General features: G+C 34.4%; 1 protein-coding gene across 2 annotated transcripts in view; it reads left to right on the forward strand.

The window, feature by feature from the left end:
* Positions 1 to 564: 564 nt before the first annotated feature.
* Positions 565 to 26,596, forward strand: part of LOC123309990 (arylalkylamine N-acetyltransferase 1-like) — a 30,853-nt gene continuing 4,821 nt past the window's right edge. Inside the window, exon 1 of one of the 2 annotated variants that reach the window (XM_044893327.1) lies at positions 565 to 837. Coding sequence is in view for 1 of the 2 variants with exons in the window: in XM_044893326.1 (XP_044749261.1) it covers positions 21,302 to 21,370 (69 nt within the window). In the remaining variant the exon portion in view is untranslated. Of the gene's footprint in view, positions 838 to 21,170; positions 21,371 to 26,596 lie in introns of those variants that run through there. The other variant, XM_044893326.1, reaches the window with a different exon arrangement.

A 26,596-nucleotide genomic window follows, 5' to 3' on the forward strand; every position in this document is an offset into this window, starting at 1 on the left:
ATCATCGAAGATCTTCGAAACTTTAAACCTTCGAGATATCAGAAGTATCTGGATTCTTAGCAAGATTATGCTACAGCTTCTCACTGAATTAACAGGAATGTACGAATGCACATTCTGTGGGGAGGAGAAGAAAATTTTGGAGCACCTCTGGTGGCAAATAGCCTCGCTTTTGCTAGCAAGGCAAAAAGGCTTTGGTCAGGAAACTTATGGAAATTGGAAATACAAAAAAATTAACAGCAAATGATCTTTCCAGATAGATCAACTTGGCAAATCTATGAACCACTATTCTCACATATTAAGATATCCCATTTGACTTGGGACTTATCTTCTGAGGAGATAATAAATTGATCCAGATATGCGCAATTCGAATTCATACCCAAGACCCAAGACATAATCGCAATTGCTAAATGAGGCAGTTCTATTCAAGATATAATTTAATATTTTATTGTGGTACTGATTAATGAATTTCATCTCGACGTCACACATGGGTCCACGAAATATCATTTGCTCAATCTAAAGGTTCAATTGGACAATATGATATTAGTAGTAGTCCGGAAGAAACAATTTGTGAACGATGTGTGACGTATCGTAATAATCCTCGTAGTATTTTAATGATTAGTATGGAGGATATTGAATTACAAACTGACGAAGTATCTGATAAACAAATAAGTAGGTTCCTAACGTGCTATTCATTCTATGCACAAGTCCTGATATGGTCCGTGAGTGTTTCTGATAACACCGAAATAAAATTTCTCCAAGCGTTGTACCCTAAACAAACTGAACGAGTGCGCCTTTGTTTGTGTTTTATTCAACTTTGTAGAAGTGAGAATTTTGCAGGTGAGTTTCAGTTTAGCGGGCGTTGAGTTGAATGGTGAATTTTCAGTTTTTTTTGTGGGAGATTCGGTGGAAGATCTCACTGAAGAATATCTTCCACCTTGGTTGTTCAGGGTCCTACTTGGTTAATGTTGTATCCATTAGGATCACAAGAAAACGTTTGCAACGATTTCGAATATTTCAGCTTTTCAGTTTCATCTTCAATCATCTCAAGATAGCTCATTTGTGTGAAGATTTTGCTTTCCAATCCCAAATTCAAACTTTTAGCTTCCACAACTACCACCCTTACAAGTTATCACTTGAAAGAGCTTTCCAACGGTTAAACAATTTTTAAGGAATTAAAATACATACCCGGTGAATGTTTAATGGTCCAGAGACATTGTAAATAGTGTCCTGATAACAAAATCGGTAGCACTATGAGATTTATCATCATAAAACTAATGTGTGACATATTCAGTGAATCTGAGATTAAAAAAAAACACCAAAAATGAAAGATAATGATCTGCAAATCTTTTCTCGAGAATCTGTGACCAAATTTCTTGCAATAATTTCGGCACAGCCTGTATAACAGCCTTGGACTTCCCAGAGTGTTGATATTCTCGAATAATGAGCCAGAATTCAATGGATTGCACCATATAGTAAAAATAGTAAAAAACCCTGTCAATTTATTAAAACATATCCATGAAATCGAAATGAAATGAATTTCCTTAAACTTGAAGTTGAAAATTCTTCGTAGGAGAATCAATAATTGTAATAGATAAATTGAGAAACAAAAATTTCGAAAATTATAAATCAATGTAGATTATTGAAATCAAGCTGGCTTGTAAAACTTTTCAAAATTTCAATTTTTTTCTCGAAAACTCTTGCGTTCTATTTTGAATTTTTACTGTCTATTCAGGTGAAATTTGTCTCTAATTGGATTGTTCAGTACGGGACTACAATTTTTTCCGGAATTTTTGTTAAAAACTCTCATTACATATATTTTTATACTGACAACTCCACGTGATACATATTGTGTTCTGAAAATAAATATTTTGCATGAATATATCTGTATGGTAGATAGCAAAGTTCATTAACTCTATCAAAGGATATAATTGAGGATAAATGTGCTTAGTCCCTATATAAAGAGTGGGCCACAAGTGACGGATTACTGGATGTGAATGATTTACATAATATGTTTGAAGAAAATTTTTTTTATACTTATATCCACTTCTCAGTAGCTTCTGATTCATAATTCCCAATTATATTTGAATAATTCTTAATTTGTATAATAGATGTAGGCAGTTCTCAGAAATTAGAGGGGAGTTAGCCATATTTCCTACGAATTTAGAAATTGCTTTTTCGAAAAAGGTGGGATTTTACTAAGGTGATATGATATGTCATAGCTTTTTTTTATAAGGTGTACCGGACAACATGTAAATCACACTATTCTACCTCCGTTTGTAGAACTGTTAGTGTAGCACTGCTCCAATATTGAAAAAAGTAGTGAATCTTTCACTAAAACCTACAGTGCTTTGTCAAAATAAATGTTCACTTATCCCCCTCATGAAATTTTTTAATGTGACCATGTTACATTATCAACTTCAACAATGATTTTCTATTCCAAACGACATAGTGCGATTTTATCAAGTCTCTAATTCCATCATGCTCACGAGCATGGAACAGTAGTTGACCTGTCTGAAATGTAAGAACAGCATGCAAATAACTAAACGAATGACTATTTATCTCGCTGACGAAAATGAATCACTACTGTACGTTTTCCTGGTGCATATTGCAATGTTCTTTTGTGAATTGAAATCATGCACATGGGTGCAGAAAGATAAAAATGTAATAAGGTAATAGGGTTAAGGCCTGATGTAAATCTACGCTGCTTACTAGATAAATGGGTAATGAATATACACGTACTTGTGATTAACTTACAGTCCATATCAATTGAAGAAAAGAACTGTCACGATTAGATTTCCCTCATAAACTTCTTTGATGCATTCTCATCTCATTTCATTGATATAAGAAATGTTTGATCCAAATAGAGTGTGAATCTTTGACTCGTACAAATATTTTAATAGTAGATTCTTGATGCCAAAAGAAACACTTTTTTCCTATACCATTTTTTCGATTCGGCTCTGATAAAAAGATATACGTTGCAGGAAAGTCCATTAAAATTTAATACTTCATTAAAATCTTAATCCTCCATTTTCCCCTTCAAAAATTACAGTTTTAAATTTTGATGGGACATCAAATCTTAATAGACTTTCCTGCAACTGGGCCATAGCCATTTTAAATTTTCATAATGAGCTGTACCACCCTTGGAAAAACAAAATTACTTTAAGAATAACTAGCTAAATCTGTGACACCACTTACTCATCTGTGGATCTTTTGAACAGAGTTGCATTCAGCCAAAGTACCTAATTTTTCTCATTTCACAGATACTTTTTAATTTTTGAACATCAAATTACTCGAAAACGGATCATTATTATACGAGAAAATATGAAGAATACTTTTATTCTACAAAACGTTTAAATCTTTACTAGATAGCATCCATTTTAGTTTCAAAAGTTGGGTTCTTTGAATTTTTGGTACTTTTATGGTACGTAATGGTCATAATGAGAAAAATGGAAGACGTGTGTGATATTTTGTGTGTGTGTATCTTTGTGAAAAAGATTCATCAAATGAATGAAAAACTATATTTTGAAATTCATTTCATTCGATAAAACCATTTGTGAGATAGATCAAAAAATAATTTTTTGTATGCTTTTCCAACAGCCTGTATCTTTCGAATCGAGTAGATTCAGAAAAAATGGTTTCTCTGGACCTCAAGAATCTACTGTTGAAATATTTGTACCAGTCAAAGACTCAGCCTGTATATGGGGTCACAGAAGAAATATTACTGATTCTTATACTCAGTTATATGAGTAATCTTGTTGAAAAATGTAGGGCAAATCCTTCAAAACAATGTATCAAAATCGCAAACACCCCCGTTCAAACTCTGGCAAGTCTAGATACTTCAATATCAATAAATCAACCTTGAACGCTCTCTCATAGCTATTAGATAGTTGACATTGATATATTTTGTCGAAGCCACTTCGACATAAATTTTTAAATGTTATATTTCAGAGGAAACAGTTACAGACACAAGCTCTACAGATATGAGTCCAACCTTGCTCCAAAGATGTCAAGACAGATTTGATTTTTTCAATTACTTCCTCTGCAGGGAACAATTAATCTCAATGGAAAACAATACAATGTCTTTCAGTTGCATTGGGGATCGATTGTATACCTTTACCTATTACATTCAATGAACGTTCGATACAGTTGCTATCATTTCACTCTAAATTTGACTTTGAGGTCGAAATATTATCAATGCAATGAGGAAATGTCAATAGGTGGCTAGGCAAAATTTTGCAATGGTACCATTCGTATTTTTAATGAATGGTCTGTGCAGTTGCTATCATTTCACCTGAAATTTGACTGTGAGGTCGATTTGTTATCATGGCGATAAGGAAATGTTAATGAGTGGCTGTTAATGAGTATAGGGAACGGCTTTAAAACAGTTGGGCTGATGTTTAAACTGTTTATTTAGATCCTCCAAAAAAAAAAATGAGATAAACTTGATGCACCAATTCATAGTACTAAAGGTCGGATCCATTGCTACATGACCCAGGACAGTAACGTCCTTCGCTTCGCCCCTTTCATGCACCCTCCTTTTGTTTCCGTGACTGAACAAATAGCGTCAAATTTGGCAACCAGTTACACACAGGATGTCATTCGTTAAATAGAGCATCTGTTGTTCGAGCAGAGTTTTTATTTCTAACGGTTTTCGTTGGACCACACTGTATTCAGAAGCATGCAGATTCTTTTCATCAGAGAAGCATTCATTTCTTGTATTTCCTCGACAACTCCATTGTCTCTGCTGAAGAAAATTTCGCAGATCTCGCATTAGCAACAATTTTTTCCATGTGATCGGGTAATCCTTGAAATGATATATGTGGCATGTGAAAAAGTCTGGATTATGTAGAGTTAATAGGATGAGATTTTTTTTCTCGAGAACGTAATTTTTCCGTTTAAAAAAACATCGATGAATATTCACAATGGCATTAAAAGGAAGAGATTTATTCTAATATTTCACTTTGAGCCTTCACTTGCAGAACCTTCACAATGTGGGATCAAGGTTTCTATTACAATAAAATCACGCCTTCTACTGGATTCGTATTTGTACTTATTTTTTAATTGAACAACAATTGCATTATCATTACGCTATGTCCACAGGAATTCTGGTGTTGGTAAACGGATAATGATTACTCCTACGCAGATAAAATGTCTAGCTTATGATTATAAAGAGATCTGCATCAACAATTGGGGTGATTATTTATCCGATAAAAGTGAAAGAACAATCGATACAGGCGGCAAAATCCGCACTGTCGTCGAGCATTCTTATGCGGTGTGTCAAATTTGAAAGTTACCGAACGCATGACAATATATAAATCTGTTTTGACACTATACAGGGTGAATATTTGACTCGTACAAATATTTTAACAGTAGATTCTTGAGGTCAAAAGAAACACTTTTTTCCTTTACCATTTTTTCCCAATCGTCTTGGTTTGAAAGATACAGGCTGTTGAAAAAACATTAAAAAAAATTATTTTTAGTTCTATCTCACAAACGGTTTTATCGAATGAAATGAATTTCGGAATATAGTTTTTCAGTTATTTAATGAATCTTTTCCAAATACAAGATATCACCCACGTCTTCCAGTTTTCTCATTATGACCATTATGTACCATAAAAATACCGAAAATTCAAAGAAGCCAACTCTTGAAACTAAGTTGAACGCCATCTAATGAATATTTGAACGTTTTGTGAAATAAAAGTATTCTCTACATATTCTCCTATAATACGTCGTTTTCGGGTAATTTGATGTTCAAAAATCCAAAAGTATCTGTGAAATTCGAAAAATTAGGTACATTTTACCGAATGCAACTCTTTTTAAAAGATCCACAGATGCGTAGTGTCACAGATTCAGCTATTTATCTGAAAATAATTTTGTTTTTCTAGGGGTGGCACAGCTCATTATGAAAACTAAAAATGGCTTTATCTTTTTATGAGGGCCGAAAAAAAAGTGTGTCTTTCTATCTCAATAAGAATCTACTGTTAAAATATTTGTACGAGTCAAAGACTCACCCTATGTATATAAAGGGGAAGAAAAGGCTTATTCACACAAATTTTGAAACCCAGTATCTTTGAGTGTGTTGACAAAATAAAGGGTTACCTACCTCATGGAAGAGAACTGCAGAAATATAGCTCTACACTAATACATTTCTGATTTATTGCGAAGAAGGTCAAGAAATGATAGACGTACACCTTTAATTGATAAAATATGTAAAAACTTTCCTCCCGAATGTGATTAAAATATACATCCAGACATTGAGGTAGACAATATGATAATTCACGAGATATAATATTGCGAACTGACAACTGGAAATTTCAATTTGAATATATGTAAATAGATGAATAAAATTACGCAAAATCTTCCGAATTCGTCGTTTAATACAACTGGATAAATTCAGAATTAGGTTAGATGGAAACACTCAATTTTAATAAAAAAATAGATGACATTTTAGTGTAATGAAAAAAGCTCATTGAAATCCAAGACCTTTGTATCATTAGTTTGTAATTATAGGGTACTCTATTGCGTGTGAACATGTAGAAATTTCCATAATCAGCAAGTATTTTCGAAATATGTACTATTAGTGTGATTTTTTCAGAATTTTCAATGCGATATCAGTCGATGTCGGGGAACATAAATCAACTGATGAATATTTATCAATCTTCGATCTAGAAATCAAATACTTCGATAGAAGAAATCGACATTTCGTTTTTTATATTATTATATGGTATTTAATCAATAACTTGTTATAAATTGCTGGCAATCAGTCAGAAAAGCAGCAAGCATTTTTCACGGCATCAACTTATTTATGTTCATTAGCTGGTGTACCCCAAACAGAATAAAGAGAGCTTTCGTAACGTTGCGACACAACTGATTAAGAAATTCTCATTTCCCACTGCTCCTTTTAAATTTTTGCGCAGAATGGCACGGCGCCAGTTGTATTAACTGTTTCCACTGATAAGGAGTGGTTCAATATTGTCCAATTGCAGCCTATATGGACAACAGTGAATGTTTTCTAGAATTCAATGCATCAATGCCCACCATACAAGGTGTCCTGCGACTGTAGTCAGCCATCACACTTCACTGATGCGAAGGACCGAATATTCAAAATCGTTGTGTTGATTTTGACAACTAACCGTATGTGGACCGTCTTATACAGGGAAAACATTTAGATTTTCATCTCCGAAATGGCATTTTTTCAAAAATTGCAAATTTGAATCTGCGATATCTCCTGTTATATTCGTCTGATCCAATTGGGATTTACGGTCCTCTATAATCAGCGCGGCCAAGGCTTCCACCCTAGCACAAAAACTCGATTTCGAAAATCTCGACTTTTTGGGTCAAAAATGGGCAAGGGGTAAGACCCCCCTAAAATGACCTATTTGCCACTCTGTCTGAAAATCAGGGTGTTCTATTACTGTCCTACGATATGGAGTGCATAGAATTTGTTTTGAAGATTCTAGAAAACCAAACAATTGATGATTCAATAGAGAATTGCACTCCAGAGAGCTCTTCGAAGTCAACTCGAAAATGAAATATTGAAAAACAAAAAAATTTATTTTCTCCTAAACAGTATCAGATATGTTTAAGTTTGGTATGAAAATATAGGTTTTCGAATACGCTGAATCTATTGCAACCATTTCCAGAAGCCTATCTCCCTTCGTTCAGATTTTCATCTCCGAAATGGCATTTTTTCAAAAATTGCAAATTTCAATCTGCGATATCTCCTGTTATATTCGTCTGATCCAATTGGGATTTCCAGTTATATAATCAGCGTTGCCTAAGCTTCCATCCTAGCACAAAAAGTCGATTTTGAAAATCTCGATTTTTTGGGCCGAAAATGAGCAAGGGGTAAGACCCCCCTAAAATGACCTATTTGCTACTCTGTCTGAAAATCAGGGTGTTCTATTACTGTCCTACGATATGGAGTGCATAGAATTTGTTTTGAAGATTCTAGAAAACCAAACAATTGATGATTCAATAGAGAATTGCACTCCAGAGAGCTCCTCGAAGTCAACTCGAAAATGAAATATTGAAAAACAAAAAAATTTATTTTCTCCTAAACAGTATCAGATATGTTTAAGTTTGGTATGAAAATATAGGTTTTCGAATACGCTGAATCTATTGCAACCATTTCCAGAAGCCTATCTCCCTTCGTTCAGATTTTCATCTCCGAAATGGCATTTTTTCAAAAATTGCAAATTTGAATCTGCGATATCTCCTGTTATATTCGTCTGATCCAATTGGGATTTACGGTCCTATAATCAGCGCGGCCAAGGCTTCCACCCTAGCACAAAAACTCGATTTCGAAAATCTCGACTTTTTGGGTCAAAAATGGGCAAGGGGTAAGACCCCCCTAAAATGACCTATTTGCCACTCTGTCTGAAAATCAGGGTGTTCTATTACTGTCCTACGATATGGAGTGCATAGAATTTGTTTTGAAGATTCTAGAAAACCAAGCAATTGATGATTCAATAGAGAATTGCACTCCAGAGAGCTCTTCGAAGTCAACTCGAAAATGAAATATTGAAAAACAAAAAAATTTATTTTCTCCTAAACAGTATCAGATATGTTTAAGTTTGGTATGAAAATATAGGTTTTCGAATACGCTGAATCTATTGCAACCATTTCCAGAAGCCTATCTCCCTTCGTTCAGATTTTCATCTCCGAAATGGCATTTTTTCAAAAATTGCAAATTTCAATCTGCGATATCTCCTGTTATATTCGTCTGATCCAATTGGGATTTCCAGTTATATAATCAGCGTTGCCTAAGCTTCCATCCTAGCACAAAAAGTCGATTTTGAAAATCTCGATTTTTTGGGCCAAAAATGAGCAAGGGGTAAGACCCCCCTAAAATGACCTATTTGCTACTCTGTCTGAAAATCAGGGTGTTCTATTACTGTCCTACGATATGGAGTGCATAGAATTTGTTTGGAAGATTCTAGAAAACCAAACAATTGATGATTCAATAGAGAATTGCACTCCAGAGAGCTCCTCGAAGTCAACTCGAAAATGAAATATTGAAAAACAAAAAAATTTATTTTCTCCTAAACAGTATCAGATATGTTTAAGTTTGGTATGAAAATATAGGTTTTCGAATACGCTGAATCTATTGCAACCATTTCCAGAAGCCTATCTCCCTTCGTTCAGATTTTCATCTCCGAAATGGCATTTTTTCAAAAATTGCAAATTTCAATCTGCGATATCTCCTGTTATATTCGTCTGATCCAATTGGGATTTCCAGTTATATAATCAGCGTTGCCTAAGCTTCCATCCTAGCACAAAAACTCAATTTTGAAAATCTCGATTTTTTGGGTCAAAAATGAGCAAGGGGTAAGACCCCCCTAAAATGACCTATTTGCTACTCTGTCTGAAAATCAGGGTGTTCTATTACTGTCCTAGGATATGGACTGCATAGGAGTTGTTTTGAAGATTCTAGAAAACCAAACAGTTGATGATTCAATAGAGAATTGCACTCCAGAGAGCTCTTCGAAATCAACTCGAAAATGAAATATTGAAAAACAAAAAAATTTATTTTCTCCTAAACAGTATCAGATATGTTTAAGTTTGGTATGAAAATATAGGTTTTCGAATACGCTGAATCTATTGCAACCATTTCCAGAAGCCTATCTCCCTTCGTTCAGATTTTCATCTCCGAAATGGCATTTTTTCAAAAATTGCAAATTTCAATCTGCGATATCTCCTGTTATATTCGTCTGATCCAATTGGGATTTCCAGTTATATAATCAGCGTTGCCTAAGCTTCCATCCTAGCACAAAAACTCGATTTTGAAAATCTCGATTTTTTGGGTCAAAAATGAGCAAGGGGTAAGACCCCCCTAAAATGACCTATTTGCTACTCTGTCTGAAAATCAGGGTGTTCTATTACTGTGCTAGGATATGGACTGCATAGGAGTTGTTTTGAAGATTCTAGAAAACCAAACAGTTGATGATTCAATAGAGAATTGCACTCCAGAGAGCTCTTCGAAGTCAACTCGAAAATGAAATATTGAAAAACAAAAAAATTTATTTTCTCCTAAACAGTATCAGATATGTTTAAGTTTGGTATGAAAATATAGGTTTTCGAATACGCTGAATCTATTGCAACCATTTCCAGAAGCCTATCTCCCTTCGTTTAGATTTTCATCTCCGAAATGGCATTTTTTCAAAAATTGCAAATTTCAATCTGCGATATCTCCTGTTATATTCGTCTGATCCAATTGGGATTTCCAGTTATATAATCAGCGTTGCCTAAGTTTCCATCCTAGCACAAAAACTCGATTTTGAAAATCTCGATTTTTTGGGTCAAAAATGAGCAAGGGGTAAGACCCCCCTGAAATGACCTATTTGCTACTCTGTCTGAAAATCAGGGTGTTCTATTACTGTCCTACGATATGGAGTGCATAGAATTTGTTTTGAAGATTCTAGAAAACCAAACAATTGATGATTCAATAGAGAATTGCACTCCAGAGAGCTCTTCGAAGTCAACTCGAAAATGAAATATTGAAAAACAAAAAAATTTATTTTCTCCTAAACAGTATCAGATATGTTTAAGTTTGGTATGAAAATATAGGTTTTCGAATACGCTGAATCTATTGCAACCATTTCCAGAAGCCTATCTCCCTTCGTTTAGATTTTCATCTCCGAAATGGCATTTTTTCAAAAATTGCAAATTTCAATCTGCGATATCTCCTGTTATATTCGTCTGATCCAATTGGGATTTCCAGTTATATAATCAGCGTTGCCTAAGTTTCCATCCTAGCACAAAAACTCGATTTTGAAAATCTCGATTTTTTGGGTCAAAAATGAGCAAGGGGTAAGACCCCCCTGAAATGACCTATTTGCTACTCTGTCTGAAAATCAGGGTGTTCTATTACTGTCCTACGATATGGAGTGCATAGAATTTGTTTTGAAGATTCTAGAAAACCAAACAATTGATGATTCAATAGAGAATTGCACTCCAGAGAGCTCTTCGAAGTCAACTCGAAAATGAAAAGTTGAAAAACAAAAAAATTTAGTTTCTCCTAAACAGTATCGGATATGTTTAAGTTCGGTATGAATATATAGGTTTTCGAATACGCTGAATCTATTGCAACTATTTCCAGAAGCCTATCTCCCTTAGTTTAGATTTTCATCTTCAAAATGGCATTTTTTCAAAAATTGCAAATTTCAATCTGCGATATCTCCTGTTATATTCGTCTGACCCTATTGGGATTTCCGGTTCTATAATCAGCATTGCAGAGGCTTTCAACCTAGCACAAAAACTCGATTTTGAAAATCTCGATTTTTTGGGTCAAAAATGAGCAAGGGGTAAGACCCCCCTAAAATGACCTATTTGCTACTCTGTCTGAAAATCTGGATGTTCCATTACTACCCTAGGATATGGAGTGCATAGAATTTGTTTTGAAGATTCTAGAAAACCAAACAATTGATGATTCAATAGAGAATTGCACTCCAGACAGCTCCTCGAAGTCAACTCGAAAATGAAAAGTGAAAAAAAAATTCTCCTAAACTGGGCCAGATATTGGAAATTTGGGTAGTAAAGTATAGAGTGCTGTATTTCTGAGGGAATTACTCGTTTCGTGTGCAAATTTTCAATTTCTTTCTATCTATACGGGTAATTTCGCAGCCCGCTGTGTAAGACTCAATCTATCGGGTCACCATAGGTAAAGGTACAGTTTAATTACAATTACTGTCACTCCACAAGAAATTATAGTAGTACCCGGTACTCGCTTTCTGCAACAGGATATGGAATCGGAACGAATAAAATATTCCATCGGAATTTTTGTGTTCTGCTTCGGAGCATTGTTTCGGATTACGACTTCATATTTATGGGTTTGTCAAGGCGGTATTTCTTACTGATATCGATATAATTCTGTCGATGAAGTTCTAGTTCGGTTATGGTAGGAAAACCTCTATCAATTAGCTCAGAAGAGCTAAAAGTAAAAATACTAATTATAGTACCTCCTAACCAGAAACTTCATGAAGCACTCATGGCTTTCAGTACTCTCGAAAAAAATTGAGGGAGATCCAGTTGAGTTAAAAATTAGTACCTGTTTCGTTTCCTCAAAATGAGAATAAATCAGAGCTAACACTTATCCGATAGTACTCTATTTTTCACCAAATTTGATCTAGTATTTCTGTATAGTACCCTAGAGTACCTATCGCTTTTTGAGTGGTTCCTTTGTGTACTCAAGTACTATTTTGACTACAATGCACCAGACTTCTTCACCGATCTGATGTAATCTGCCTCATTGAGATCCGTTTCAGTAAAGAATTATTTGCAACGCAAATTATACAGCTTCAAAGTGAGCGTGATCATGATTATATTAAGTTGGCGGAACTGCAAAAGATTTTTGTCATATGCGTGAAGCCAGTAATTCCTGATGTCATTTGTACGTGGTTAGTTTTTCGAACTCGTAACGTATAACCAAAGATTATAGAGTTAACTCTCTAATCTTTGCATATAACGAACATATAACGATTATTTCCAAAATAATAATTTTACCTCATTACTTACTTCTTCTAATTAGCTTGACAAACATTTTATTTTTATGACTCCTAAACCTTGTCAGGTGATCGGTAAAAATAGGACACACAAAATTGTTGCACAGTGTTTCCCACTTAAATAAATAAATAAATATAGGTTTATTGTTATGTAACCTCAGTTACTTCGTGAATTTGTTGAAAGATATTTGTTACAATCACAAAATGTTGGCGATCTTTGAGAGGTATACATTGTAGAAAAATTGAGACATCTTCCCCCTATAAGCACCAGGCAAGACTGTATGGACATCTTCTTTCATCATTCATTGTTGTATCCCGTTACCGAGAGTAAATCTACAAAAAGACTCAAAAACAGAACTATCGGTGCGATCAAACTTATAATTTCTCAGGTCTACTTGCGACTGTGTGCCCTCCTGTGACTAAAGAGACCCAACCGTGACCTATAGATCCTTCCACACTCCGGGCATGGATAGTCACCAACCAGATCTGGCCACCGCTGTATCCTTCTCGAGTCTCCATTATAACTGTGGACCAAAGACCTCTACTATGATCAGTCTAACGCTAGTTGTTCCCAGTTATGATTGGCATTTACTGGTTTTAGGGATTGATGCAGTATATCCTTGAACCGCTTATACTGGCCTCCTGGTTTCCGAGCTTCCTCTGTGAATTCGCCATACAGAGCTATTTTGGGGAGTCTTGTGTCTTGCATCCTCAGAATGTGGCCGTTCCATATGAGTCGGGTCCTGGTTACTTGAGTCTCAACTGTTATACAACTCACGCGCTGCAAGATCTCTGCATTTGAAACTTTGTGAGACCATCTGATGTGCATTATTTGTCTTAGATGACGTTGTTGCGTTTGTTCAAGCTGTTTCATATGTCGCCTGTAGGGCGTCCAGCTTTCGCTTCCGTAAGGAAGCGTTGGGAAGACCATTGCTTTGTAGACAGCTGTCTTGGTATTGAAATTGAGGTCGTGATTTTGGAACACTCTGCCCTTTAGCTTCCAGAATGCCTATGATGCCGAATTGATACGGTTGTGTACTTCTGTGTCCAAGTTAGCCCTAGTATTTATGAAGCTTCTCAAGTATTTGAACTGCTCGACATGTTCTAGAGTTTCATCCTCCAGGCTGATATCTGTTTGGAGGCTTTCTGGTGGACTTACCAGGATTTTGGTTTTGTCAATATTCTAAGTCTAAGGCCTGAGGCTTCGTATGCATGTTTATAAGTGTCCAACACTATCTGTAGATCCTCTGAGCTGCTAGCGTTAAGTACGCTTATTGAAGTTCCGTGATAAACTTTTTACAGGGTGGGCAAAATTCGTTGTCTACTGAGGGGATCTCGAGAACTACAGCAGCTAGAAGAAAACTGATGACTCTATACTCTTGTCTGCTAGTCTTCTTCTGATAAAAACAAGTATCACCTTCAAAACCTCCGTTTCTCTGTCTTATTTCATTGTTGCTCATAAATTTTCACCTCGACGATAAGTGGATAGAATTGAAACACGTATCAGGAGATGCTGCCGTCTCATAGCCGCCATCACAGCCAATGCGGTTCATCTCAGCTTTGGGCTTTTAGCGTTGATTGCTTACATCCTAAACTTCACGGTTGTTCCGGAGTAGAATGGATTGTTTGCCGGCATTTCGACCTACAAAATTTCCCGAACAACACGGACTCCTGCTCTTCCATTTGCAGAGTCCCGAGGGAAAATCGATCCAGCCTCCGGCATCAGCCACTTGAGAGAGATGAATTACATTTCGGAGACAGTGAAGCAATATTAAATGGGGTGGAAAATATATGTGGGCTTCGGGAGGAGAATACTTCGGATGATTGGAATAACTTTTTTATTGAACTACGTCTGATTCACCGAAATATCATTTTGGACCTTGAGGGAAAATTGAAAAAGAAAGGTTACAGATCAACCCTGTTATGTCCCTCAGCATCCAAACTCATTGCTACTCTTGAATTCAATTCAGCAAAGAACTGTGCAACTTCAACAACAAGTCTGAGACGTTATTTTGGAACGAAAAATGCAAATGTGCCCAAAATGGGATACTCTACTACCCTCTATACAGGGTGGGCAAAAATAGATGGGATTGAATGGCAGCTTTGTAACCGTAAGAGCTAGAGAAAAATTGATGGCACGTTTCCGACCCCGATTTTCGAAAAATCCCTCTATATCCTTTTATTATCAAGTTATTAGTGAAAAGTCATTTTTCGGCTATTTGAATTGGTGCCCCTATAAGTTTCAGTGATATCGAAAAACAAATGTGACATTCTTCAGGCACAGTGATAAAGTAGGTAGTAACTTTCATTTTTTAACTACATATAAACTTTATTTTTTGCACATATTCCAGACCCATTTTTTCCTGATTCAGAATATACAGGATGAGTCTTTGACTCGTATGAATATTTTAACAGTACATCCTTGAGGTCAAAAGAAACACTTTTTTTCTATACCCCCTTTTCCGCTTAGGCCCTAATGAAAAGATATAGTCAGTAAGTTTGAATAATGAGCTGTGCCATAGAAAAACGAAATTACTTCCAGAATAATTAGCTTAATCTGTGACACCACTTACTCATCTGTGGATCTTTTAAACAGAGTTTCGTATTCAGCCAAAGTACCCAATTTTTCAAATTTCACAGATACTTTTAAATTTTTGTACATCGAATTACTCGAAAACGGCGCATTATAAGAGAAAATATGAAGAGAACTTTTATTTCACAAAACCTTCAAATATTCATTAGATAGGGTTCAACTTAGTTTCAAAAGTTGGGTTCTTTGAATTTTGTTATTTTGATGGTACGTAATGGTCATAATGAGAAACCTGGAAGACGTGGCTGATATCTAGTGTTCGAAAAAGATACATCAAATAAATGAAAACTATATTCCAGAATTCATTTCATTTGATAAAATTTTTTGTGAGATCAAAAGAAACACTTTTTCCTTCACCATTTTTTTCGAATCGGTTGTTGAAAAACCATAAAAAATGTTAATTTCAGTTCTAGGTATCTCACAAACGGTTTTATCAAAGGAAAATCAGAATACATCAGTTTTTCATTCATTTGATGAAGAAAAACGAACAAAAGATATCACCGACGTCTTCCAGTTTTCTCTATACCAACACTTGAAACTATATAAGTCGATCGCTACCTAATGAATTTTTGAACTTTTTGTAAAATAAAAGTATTCTTCATATTTTCTCGTATAATGCTCCGTTTTTGACTAATTTGATGTTCAAAAATAAAAAACATCTATACTAAATTCGAAAAATTGGGTACTTTGACCGAATGCAACTCTTTTTAAGACCGTTTGTGAGATAGAACTAAAAAAAACATTTTTATATGGATTTTCAACAGCCTGTAACTTTTAAATCGAGATTTTTACGAGTCAAAGACTCACCCTGTATAATATACGTCGTGTCTCTAATTGTGCTTCCAATAAAAACACTCTAAAACCAATTCGGTCAAGTTGGCAAACTAAATGTTTGATTTTTTAAGCTCTATTCAATTGTCGAATGTAATATAGGGTGTATAATACATTAAAAAAAAAGGTAACTTTGTATTGCCACTCTGTACACAAATGAGTTAGTCTGATTGTATTAGCGAATTATTACACTGATTTATTCGGAACTAATTTCACTTGAAAATTTTTTCAGTAGCTCCTTTAGATTTGCATATAAGGTATAGGGTCTTTTTCTGTCGGACACCCTGTACAAACCGTGTTATCTTAGACAAGAGAGATCGTCAATTAACACCGGAAAAAACGAAATGACCATCTTCAAGGAGACCTTTCGCCGATGAAAGATACAATTGGCCATAAACCATTTACTCATACATTGTAAATAACAAGATGAATTGTTCCGAACGCATGACTTAATACATAGTGAATTCCTTGAGAAGGATTTACTTCAAGACCGATGAAAAACGCGTCTTTTCCAAGATTTTTTTCGAAAATCTCTACGGAATCATAAGTTTTCGAATCTCGAAAACCTGGACCCTATAGTGGAAAAAAATTACAACCTCTTTTACTTGCTGATCGCCAAAGAACAGAGGCATCAACTTCGTGCATCATAAAATGAGTACCTAGAATTCATAATACTCACAGTTCATTCAATTCTAGAAAGAATCATCAACTTGAAAGACTCTTCGAAAATGAATCTTATAGAAGAAATCTTTTTTTTCCCAATTTTGAATGAAAAATAATCTAAGAGAGGAATAATTTGTATGTTCAACCTTCAATTCTATAGGTACAAGATCATAAATTTGTTCCAATGAATGAATAATAAACGTCAAGAATTTGTGTCATATACAACCTGTTCTATTTTTGTTACATATATCAATACAAGAAACTTCGAAAAAATGCATGCGGAAAAAATCATACCCACCCATATTTGGTTCGGAAACTACACAAGGGAGAACGAAAACAGACTCCAGAAGAGAAGTTCAAATTCATGTCATTCACTTATTGAGATCTCACTTTTTTCAATTTATATATGCATATAGAAGATGTAGAAGAAAACAGTGAGAAAAATGAAACAAAATCTGAGTGAAACCATAGTCGAATCATTTGAAAATTCCAAGGAGCAAGAAATTTTACCTGCGGTCGAATTTTATTGGAGTTGGATTTTGGATTTACCTAAATCTGGAGCATTAACATTGCTTCGAAGCATCTCAGGAAATTCACGACAGTGAATTCATATAAGCCATTCTAATTTTGTGGTACAGAATCAGAATTCCCGAGTTATCGATTGTCTCCCAAATAAATTTCAGCTATACAGGGTGATTCTGGTATAGCTGGTCAAAATTTGAAACCATATAGAGCAACTAAATATATGACGAAACCCTGAACACAACCATGTATACAGGCTGAGTCTTTAACTCGTACAAATAGAATAACAGTAGAATCTTGAGGTCAAAAGAAGCACTTTTTTCCTGTATCATGTTTTCCGATCCGGCCCTTATAAAAAGATATAGCCATTTTAAATTTTCATAACGAGCTGTGCCACCCCTGGAAAAACAAAACTACCTTCAGAAAAACTAGCTTAATCTGTGACACGAGTGACACGACACATCTGAGGATCTTTTAAACAGAGTTGTATTCAGCTAAAGTACAAAATTTTTCAAATATCACAAATACTTTCAGATTTTTGAACATCAAATACCTACTCGAAAAAAAAGTTCAAATATGCATTAGATAGCGTACAACTTAGTTTCAAGAGTTTGGTTCTAAGAATTTTTGGTGTTTTTATGGTACGTAATGGCAATAATGAGAAAACTGGAAGAAGTGGATAATCTTGTGTTCGAAGAAGATTCAGCTTTGAAACCGAGCAGATTCGGAAAAAAAGGGTTTCTTTTGACCTCAAGAATCTACTGTTGAAATATTTGAACGAGTCAAAAACTCACCCTGTATAGAAGTGTTACATTCAGCCTCATTTGGTCCCTATTTCAAATAGACTGGAATTATATCACAGAATTTATGGAACCTTCACACGAACAATACTGCCAGACACGCACATATTTCAAGTGCCTATCTACGGGTACATTCCAGTCATTATCCAGTTGCATTTTCCTCTATTTTGACGGAGGTGATGTAATTAACCTAAAATTCCGTATGTACGCTAATTACATACTATATTCAGATAAGAGTACTAACTGATGTTCGTAGCTCCCATGATATTGAACTTGGCAATTACTCACGCTGTAATAGTAATAGAAATTGGTGATTCCGAATTCCATTGCACTACCATCGAGTATTAATACGCAATGGTATTAAGCAAGGATATTTCAATTACATGCAATGCGAAAATGTCTGCTAGATGGAGTGAACCGCGAAATTGTCATGACTTGTCCCTCTAATTCAACCACCGATGAACCAGAGGAAGTCTATGTATCTAGGTTACATCATAATTCAATAGTTTATACAAGGTGTTAATGAATTAAGAGGTGATTCCTTGTGTACAACTAGTGTGGGTCTTCATATACTTTTTTTGAGCAGTCCCTGTTAGATACAGCCCCCTAAAGATGGAACCTGAAAATCAATTTTTCATCTTTTCCTTGGAAAGCTATCAAAAATCAATATTTCAATGGTATAATATAAACAGGGAAAAATTTTAGAGGTGCCCCTTGCACTCATCATGTAAAATTTCAAACATATTTTGACGATATTTGTCCTTTTTTAGAGATCAATGGATATAATAATGATTTATCAAATTCTAATAAGCTAGATGAAAGGTCTTAACCTTGGCATTGAATTATTGAATGGTTGATTTCTTTCGGATGTTTCATAACTGAATCAGTGAGCTGTCTTTGTTACATTTCTATCGGGAAGTGGAAGTTTTTGCAAGATTTAATCAATCTGACTCTTGTGTTGGTGTTATTTTTGGATTCTTCAAATACTCAATGATATTTCTAGTGTTTTTGTGGAAAATTTATGAAATCAACAACGCCCACTATGACTTGAATCAGAAAAACGAAAACAAAATTGGTGAAGAAAAATTAATAATTTCCAAAAAGCAAACAATAAACAAATTTCAGTTTATCCTTATCATCTACTGGAGTACTGGACACAAAACATTGTATCAACAGCAATTTCGAAATTGTATTTTTGACATCATAGTCTCAATCTCTTTGTGCTTCGGTAATTTGTTTCAATTCAATTCAAGAGCCGATGATCGATGATTTTCTCCAAAGAAACCTTTTCATGAGAACTTCTACAATATCCTGCGAATCTGTCATATTTAAAAACTCAGTACTAACAGAATATATTGCAGAATTCCTTATCGGCATGATCATTTGAAAGGGTTGCCTGGGTTGTGAGTCATAAAATGAAAAGTTTACGTTTTGACTGGTTCATTGCATTGGGAGAGTAATAGATATGAGGTTAGCATTTGAAGCAGAAACAGCTGCCATAAAAGTACCTACGTATTAATTGATATTGTGGTGATATTTCGGTAGGAGACAATTGTAGATACGTAACCTTCAAGGCAACCTTCAACTTCACCATTCATTTTACAGCTCATTAACGATTTGTATCACTCGATGCTTTACGATTCGCAAAGTATCAAACAATTGAGAAAAGGTGACAAGCTATTGAGAATCGATTAAATCGAATTTTATAGTACGTCGGTTGACTACTCAAAATTTGCATTTAGATGAACTCCGATTTAGTGGCTAGTATCTTCTGTATGAGTATAAGACAACTTCTCTATTTTAACAGTTTTAATTTCGACTCAAGTCTCGTTTACTTCAATTTTAAAACAGAGGGTGTTCCTTAATTTGAGGTACAAATGAAAAAGGAGAATTGCTTGAGTAATTTCAAGAAGAAAAGTCCCATAAATATGGGATCGCAAAGGTTTCGTTTTAGAGATACAGAGTGTTTTAATTTTTTTCAAATTTTTTCTCATAGTATCTACTCTTCCCAAGATATTCAATTGAAATTTGACATAGATATTTCAATTGAGAGTTCACACAATGGGACATGAAAATTTCGATATTAAATATACAGGGTGATATTTTTTCTGGAACACAGAACCCCTGTTTTCATCTAGAACTTTTTTTTTTTGGCCAACCACTGTTTATCTGAAAAAAAAAGGAAAAAGAAGCTTTGTTGTTATAGTAAACTTTATGGTCTCTTGTGGTTTTATCGTAATTGCTACCGATTTCGATAAAAAAATTTCAACAATTTCCTCAAAATCCCCAGAAAAGTGCAAATTATCATAAAAATTCACTTAGTAAGCTGTGGTGAAAAGTTTATTGTTAGTTTTGATACATCATAACTTTTGTGTTGAGTATCTTGTGAAGTGTAGAAAGTAGAAGAGAAAAACTTGAAAAAAACACCCTGAATCTCGAAAATAAATTCTTTGGGGCCCCATCTTTATCAGATTTTTTCATCTTGAAATTACCCAAGGAATCTCCTCCAATTTAGGAACACCCTGTATAATTCTCGTTGGTATAAGTTGGTTTTGTCATCCCTATGAACCGAATACTTAACAGATATGCATAGATAAACGGTTAAAAACAAAACATCCCCATGGATCATATTTTTTAATTCACCTACTTCAATATTCTTTCCAATGATTTCATTAACGTAGCGCAGATTATTATTAAGCAGGAATAAATCCCTTGAAATGAGTTAGTAATTGATTCCTAATCTATAGTTGAGTACCAAAATTGTGGAAATTTATTTTCCAGAGTGCACTACCACATCGAGCTCGTGGTTGCTCGGCAAAAGGATGACAGAAATGGTTTTTATTGAAAAAGATGTACTACCCTTGACCTCTACGACCGAAAGATTTTATCAAATCAATTCATTTTTGACCTTTTGACTTAAAAAGCGATTACTTTTGGTTCCTACCGAAAATTTTGCTGATTTCTCAAAATCAGTTCTGCGTGACCTTCCAGATGTCATCATTCGATTGGAAATTCCATAGAGTTCATCCTACTCCTCATGTCAACCTCATATTTTCGTAATTTTCAAAAAAAAAAACGACCTGAACATACACAATTTCTCATGATTCATATTTAATGTTCTCTTCATCGAAATCTCTGTCTTTGGGATCATTTTTGAGGGGCTAATAAGCGAAAAAACAAATCAAGTTGGTCTTGAAATCCCGGAGTGTGCGTATCGCTGTTTTTCCTCTTGATATCGCAGCTCGGGATGGAGCATCAGGAATATTATAAAAGCGCCAGCTTTTACCGGATCAGAGCCACACAATCGCAGTGAATGTATTGGTTCGAACAGCGGATAAGCAGACCGGAGGATATTTTTGCATTATAGTTACGTGAAGTGGTGGAAATCGAAAATGTCGGTGCGACTGCAATCCAACTATTTGACCGAAAAATTCGGCAACATGAAGTTCGAGGGAAATGTGGTAAATATTTTGGCTATTTTTAAATTTTTCTACAGGAAACCCTTCGATAATTTTTTTAGAAATAAATACTGTATCTCAAGTCCTCAAGAGTATTCAAGAATTAGTTCAGTAATATGGACAGTCATTGGATCATTTCCCTTTTCAATCAGATTTCTTACTGAGAAGAAATCATTCGAAAAAATAATTTTCTCCAGAAGGAAAGAAAAATTGGTCTTTTCCTCAATGTCAGATCAAATTGCACTTGGGCCTGGCAAAAATTTGGGAAGTTGTCATAAAATTGTGATTTCAACAAAGTGAATTTTTCAATTTTTGTATCGCCCTGTAGAAGTTGGAACACCCCGTATATCGGAGCGGTAAATTTTAACAGGAATTTTTTTGTATACAGTTTATTAAACGTTCACCAATTACTGAAGCCCGTATATGTATATCCTTCGGCAGTAAGGCGTAATTTTATTATACATTCAAGGTTCAACATTTACAGAGGAAAAATAATTTCTAATTGTTTCCATTACGAGAAAGCTCATCGAATCTGAAATGGCAGGAATATAAAATTCAATTGATTATGGATTGTTTGGATTGGCTGAAACAGGATCAAATGCATTATATCCGAAACACAGATAATTCAATTTTGAACTGAATGAAAGTATCACTACCAGTAAATCATTTAGTGGTGATATGAAGTGGTTAAGAGGATGTCCCCTTTTGTAGTCAATTTATTCTTTTATTTGATTCAATGATGAGCTTTCATTGTGAAAATTACTATAAGCAGCTTAGGGACAGATTCTTCAATTGATTCATCTAGGGGACTTCCTTATCCTTTGTAATAGTAAAGCCATTGACATTGACTTTTGAAAAACTTATCATTATCACATAAAAACTTTCCCAATGAGAGAACTGACCAGATATGTTATTCTCATCTGAAAATACTGTTATGAAATATTCACTTTTCTGTTACTAAGTAACTACCACAACAAAAACTGGGTGTTTTACTCTAAAATTCTCAACCTTCAAGTTAAGTAGATATAGCCAAAAACTTGAAACCCTGTGAACCAGAAATAGATGTACATTTGAGGGAAATATCCATCTCAGATTTTTTGAGGTTGTATTCGATAATTCTTTCTGAAATTTTTCGAAAAATATTCCCAGAGGCTTAAATGGTACAGCACTTTATAACCAGAATACCTATACGTGTGTTTTCTTGCGAAAATACTTTTTGAGCTTTGTGATGTTGATAACGCATAACAGTTAAAGGCTGCCTTGAAATATCTCAGAAATGGAATACCTTTTCCTGTTCCCAATTGATATTCTTGGTTGTATTCAGTTTCTTCATTGTTACGTTGAAGCATTGCGGTATGCTGCTAGTGAAAAATTCATACCAAAGCCTCTACATAAGAACCTTAAATATGGAAGAACAACATTCAAGCAGCGATATTGATATGACATTTTATAGGCGTAGATCATTGGATAGAAGAAAGGGATTTGTTATGATGTGTAATGAATAAAACAATTAAACACTACCTTTCTCTGGAGTAAAACAGTTATAATCGAATGGCTTTGCTTCAAGTATAATTTGAAGAAAATTCCCGTTAAAATGTTACTTTCAAACAAGTAAAAATATTCTCAAAAACAACTTTAAGTTTCCGTTGCTTGTTGAATGCTACGAATTTTTCACATAAGTTGGTTGTCTGATTCTTCCCCTGTTCAAATTTTCATTAACTTGACTAGTCGTTCTGTATGGGAACCGAAATTAAATACACGCTCCAGGCTTTCTCTAAAAATAGTTGAGCAAAAACTATCAAAAATAATTCATATTAAATTTCACAAACTACCAGAAGAACGGTGATGTTCAAATTCAGAAAATATGTGTTTGCAATCCCACCAGGAAAATACCTTATGTCGTTCTTAGAAAACAGATAATAATAGATATAATAGAAAAAACTGTATCGGTATAAAAATTATTGCGAATGTACAAATGATTGAATTCAACATGAGCAGGACAAGAATATCTCTAGTTGAGTAATAATTTGAAAATTAAATCACCGATATTTTCATTTTATTAACATTTGAATTGAATTATGATTCATTTGAAAGACAGTTACACTTGTACATATATACCTTCAGGTAATAAACTGAATCAGGTGATTCAGAGGTAGTTCAATGCATATATGAATTTTTATAATTTTAGATAGGCTTGGGCATCGGTTTATAATCAATTTTTTCCCCATTATTGAATTTTATCACAATCTACTTTCATTAATGATGAGGTGTTTTTTAAATGTGCACATTTGATATGTCTGTTTTCTGACAGTTTCTCAATAAAACTGTTTTTATGAAGCAACTCAAATCAAATCATATACTTCGAGAAAATAATCAAAATTTGACAAAAACGTATTTGTAAGTTCGAAACAAACGTATTCGGCATGTGATCTAGGTAACTCGCTAGATTTACTTGCCTTAGATGCAAAATGGCGAAAGCAATGGTCTCCTGTTACCTATCATTAAACATTGTTGGCTTATTCCAAAAATGTTTTGGGTACTCTTTTTCCAACCACTTGAGAAAAATGAGGGAAAAACCCCTCAGAAGTTATTAAAAAAATAATTACAGATTTAATCGATCGATGTTGAGACAAAAATCTGACAATTTACCAATGAATGACAGAATTTCGACCTTAAAAATTTTTTTTAACGCACGTTACTAAAGATTTTCTGCAGATTACAATTTTGCTTTTGAAATGACTGCAGACGAAATTCCTTCAGTTTTATTCTTGAATTTTTCACTATGGAACACAGAAAAACTTCATCAATTCAAGGATGAGTGAAAATCCATTTTTGGCTTCTGTTGATGAAAAGAGATAATCTTGCCTCCATCAACAGATGTTACCCTTAGCAACGGTTCAACCGGGCAACTACGTTGAATAGGAAAATTTCGAGGTTTCTGCTTGAAATTACGCTTTTCCCATTATGCGTTACACAATTCAACCATCAGCTTGGATTCAATCGATATATGGGTCAGTAAAGGATACGTTCTCTTCAGGAGAGGTCTGTTATTGCAACAACCTTCAACTATTGTCGCCATATAGGGTGTTTTCAAGGGTGGAGTGTCTTGTTGTGAAGGCCGAAGAACCTCTAAAAATTCACTGGATTCAGCTATGAAAAGGACCTGAGATTTATTGTGAATAAGCTGTCCGTTACGAATTATTCTAAATAGATTTTTAATAATTAAAAATAGTGAGGTCGACGTATGGTAGTATCTGGAAATTTTCTTGTTGTTAGAGCTAGTAGATCGTACAGCACATATAATTATTTATATTGAGAGAAAATGACCGTATCGACATAATAAATTATGATGAAGGTACAAATGACTAAAACTGATACAAGCAGAGCAATAATCAGAAGCACTTTCTTGCGAATAAACCACACGTGATGTTTTTAATCCTATGAAATGAAAACATTCAGACCTTCAGATGGTAAATGGAATGTTGAGATTTATTTTTTCATACAACGCAGTTATCGATAAGTGTTATATAAAATAAGGTTATTCTCCAAAACCTTGGCTACTACCATTAATAATTTTCAGGATAGACAGATACCCTCTCAGTACTCATCTTGAGATTTCAACTTTTTGTTGAATATTCCTTTCATAAGAATTTTTCACAGTTTTTCGATGATCGGATCATACTTAAAAGCTTCACCCCTCTGTCTTTTTCCACAATTCCACAGCTCTAGGAACAGTGGGTCAGTTTGCTCGCTCTTTGGACTACTTAGGAATAGCAGAAATTTGATATGAAAGGGGGTAACAATACAAACAATACAATCTGCATGCGCAATGAAATTTTTGTACCCCTTTCTCCATTCTGTTCGTTATTATTGGTCAGAAACGAAAAAGTTGCCAGTTAAGGGTTGTGAAATTTATAAATCACTTGCCTTCAAATCTTAAGTGCTAAAATGTGATCGTGAAAAGGTTTTCCATTTTTCTCTGCATTGTCTTCAGACTGGTATGTTGTAATCTATTAGGTTGGGATGCTTCTGCACAGTTTACAATGAATTATATTGGTTCAATCGTATAGTTTGATAGTAACGAATGAAAGTAGACATGTAGACAACTAATTGAAATAATAATTAATAGTTACACATACAGAACCAACCTATTTCATGACGTGGAATTCAATAAAACCGTATCGTGCAGGTAAAACTGAAATAAAAACTACAAGAAATGTAAATAATGAATAACTCACAGAGTAAAATTTATTTGAACCTGAAAAAATTATTTCAAATCTGAAAGCTCAAGGTGAAACGGTTCACCTTGTCAATCATCCAGTTGTAGAAAACGTATAAATCCATAATTTATTTGAGACCTGTTCGAATCGATGTTATATTTTCATTTGAAATGCGGTAATCATAGGCTCCCAGATATGCAGGAAATATCACCAACAAAATGAAGGGTATCGTGAAAACTATAATCGACGTATCTCTTCAATACTTGAGCACACAACGTTATGGTCCATCAAATAGACCGTTACTATTTCAATTTTCTTCGCCATTATTCTGTTATCTTTGTATCTCCTTCTTGCAAGCATAAAATATAATGAAAAAAATAATGTATTGGCATTATCAACCCACAATACTGCATCTCCGACTGAAAGCACTAGGAAAAAGTTACTAACGTGTGTTCAAAAAGATTCGTTATCAAGTTGGCTATGGAAATTTGAAGGTCGATCTTCTGTGTCTAACGTAGCTTCTACTGTACCATTTTCTTGGTAAAGATTCAAATTATCAGCAAATTATGAATGGGGAGAAAATAAAAGGCGAGTGGAAATATTCTGTTGATAAATGTTTCATCCCTTTGAACGTAGTAGCTATAAATGAAATAAGCTCAATCCATGGAAGTTCAGATCGAAGTGAAGTAAAAAAGGGAAATATCTGACAGAACGAGAATTTTTAGTGAGTTTTTGCTCTTCCTTACTCGTAAGAATGCTCAAAATGAAAACTTTCATCAGTTCAATAGAAAATTTTGAATCTATATGGAATGATCATTTCAATTAAAAGATAACCTTGATGAAGTAGGTATGGATGTTATTTGCTATTTTTCCATAAAAATAGACGATTTTCAAGAGAAAGACAGATACATATTAATAAAATAGTGGTATTTCCTTAGCAACGCAATGTATAGAAAAAATTACAAACGAGTGCAGAGATAAATAAATATAGTTTTAGCTAGAGTTTGAA

This window comes from Coccinella septempunctata, chromosome 3 (genome assembly GCF_907165205.1).
Source record: "Coccinella septempunctata chromosome 3, icCocSept1.1, whole genome shotgun sequence".
NCBI lineage: Eukaryota > Metazoa > Arthropoda > Insecta > Coleoptera > Coccinellidae > Coccinella > Coccinella septempunctata.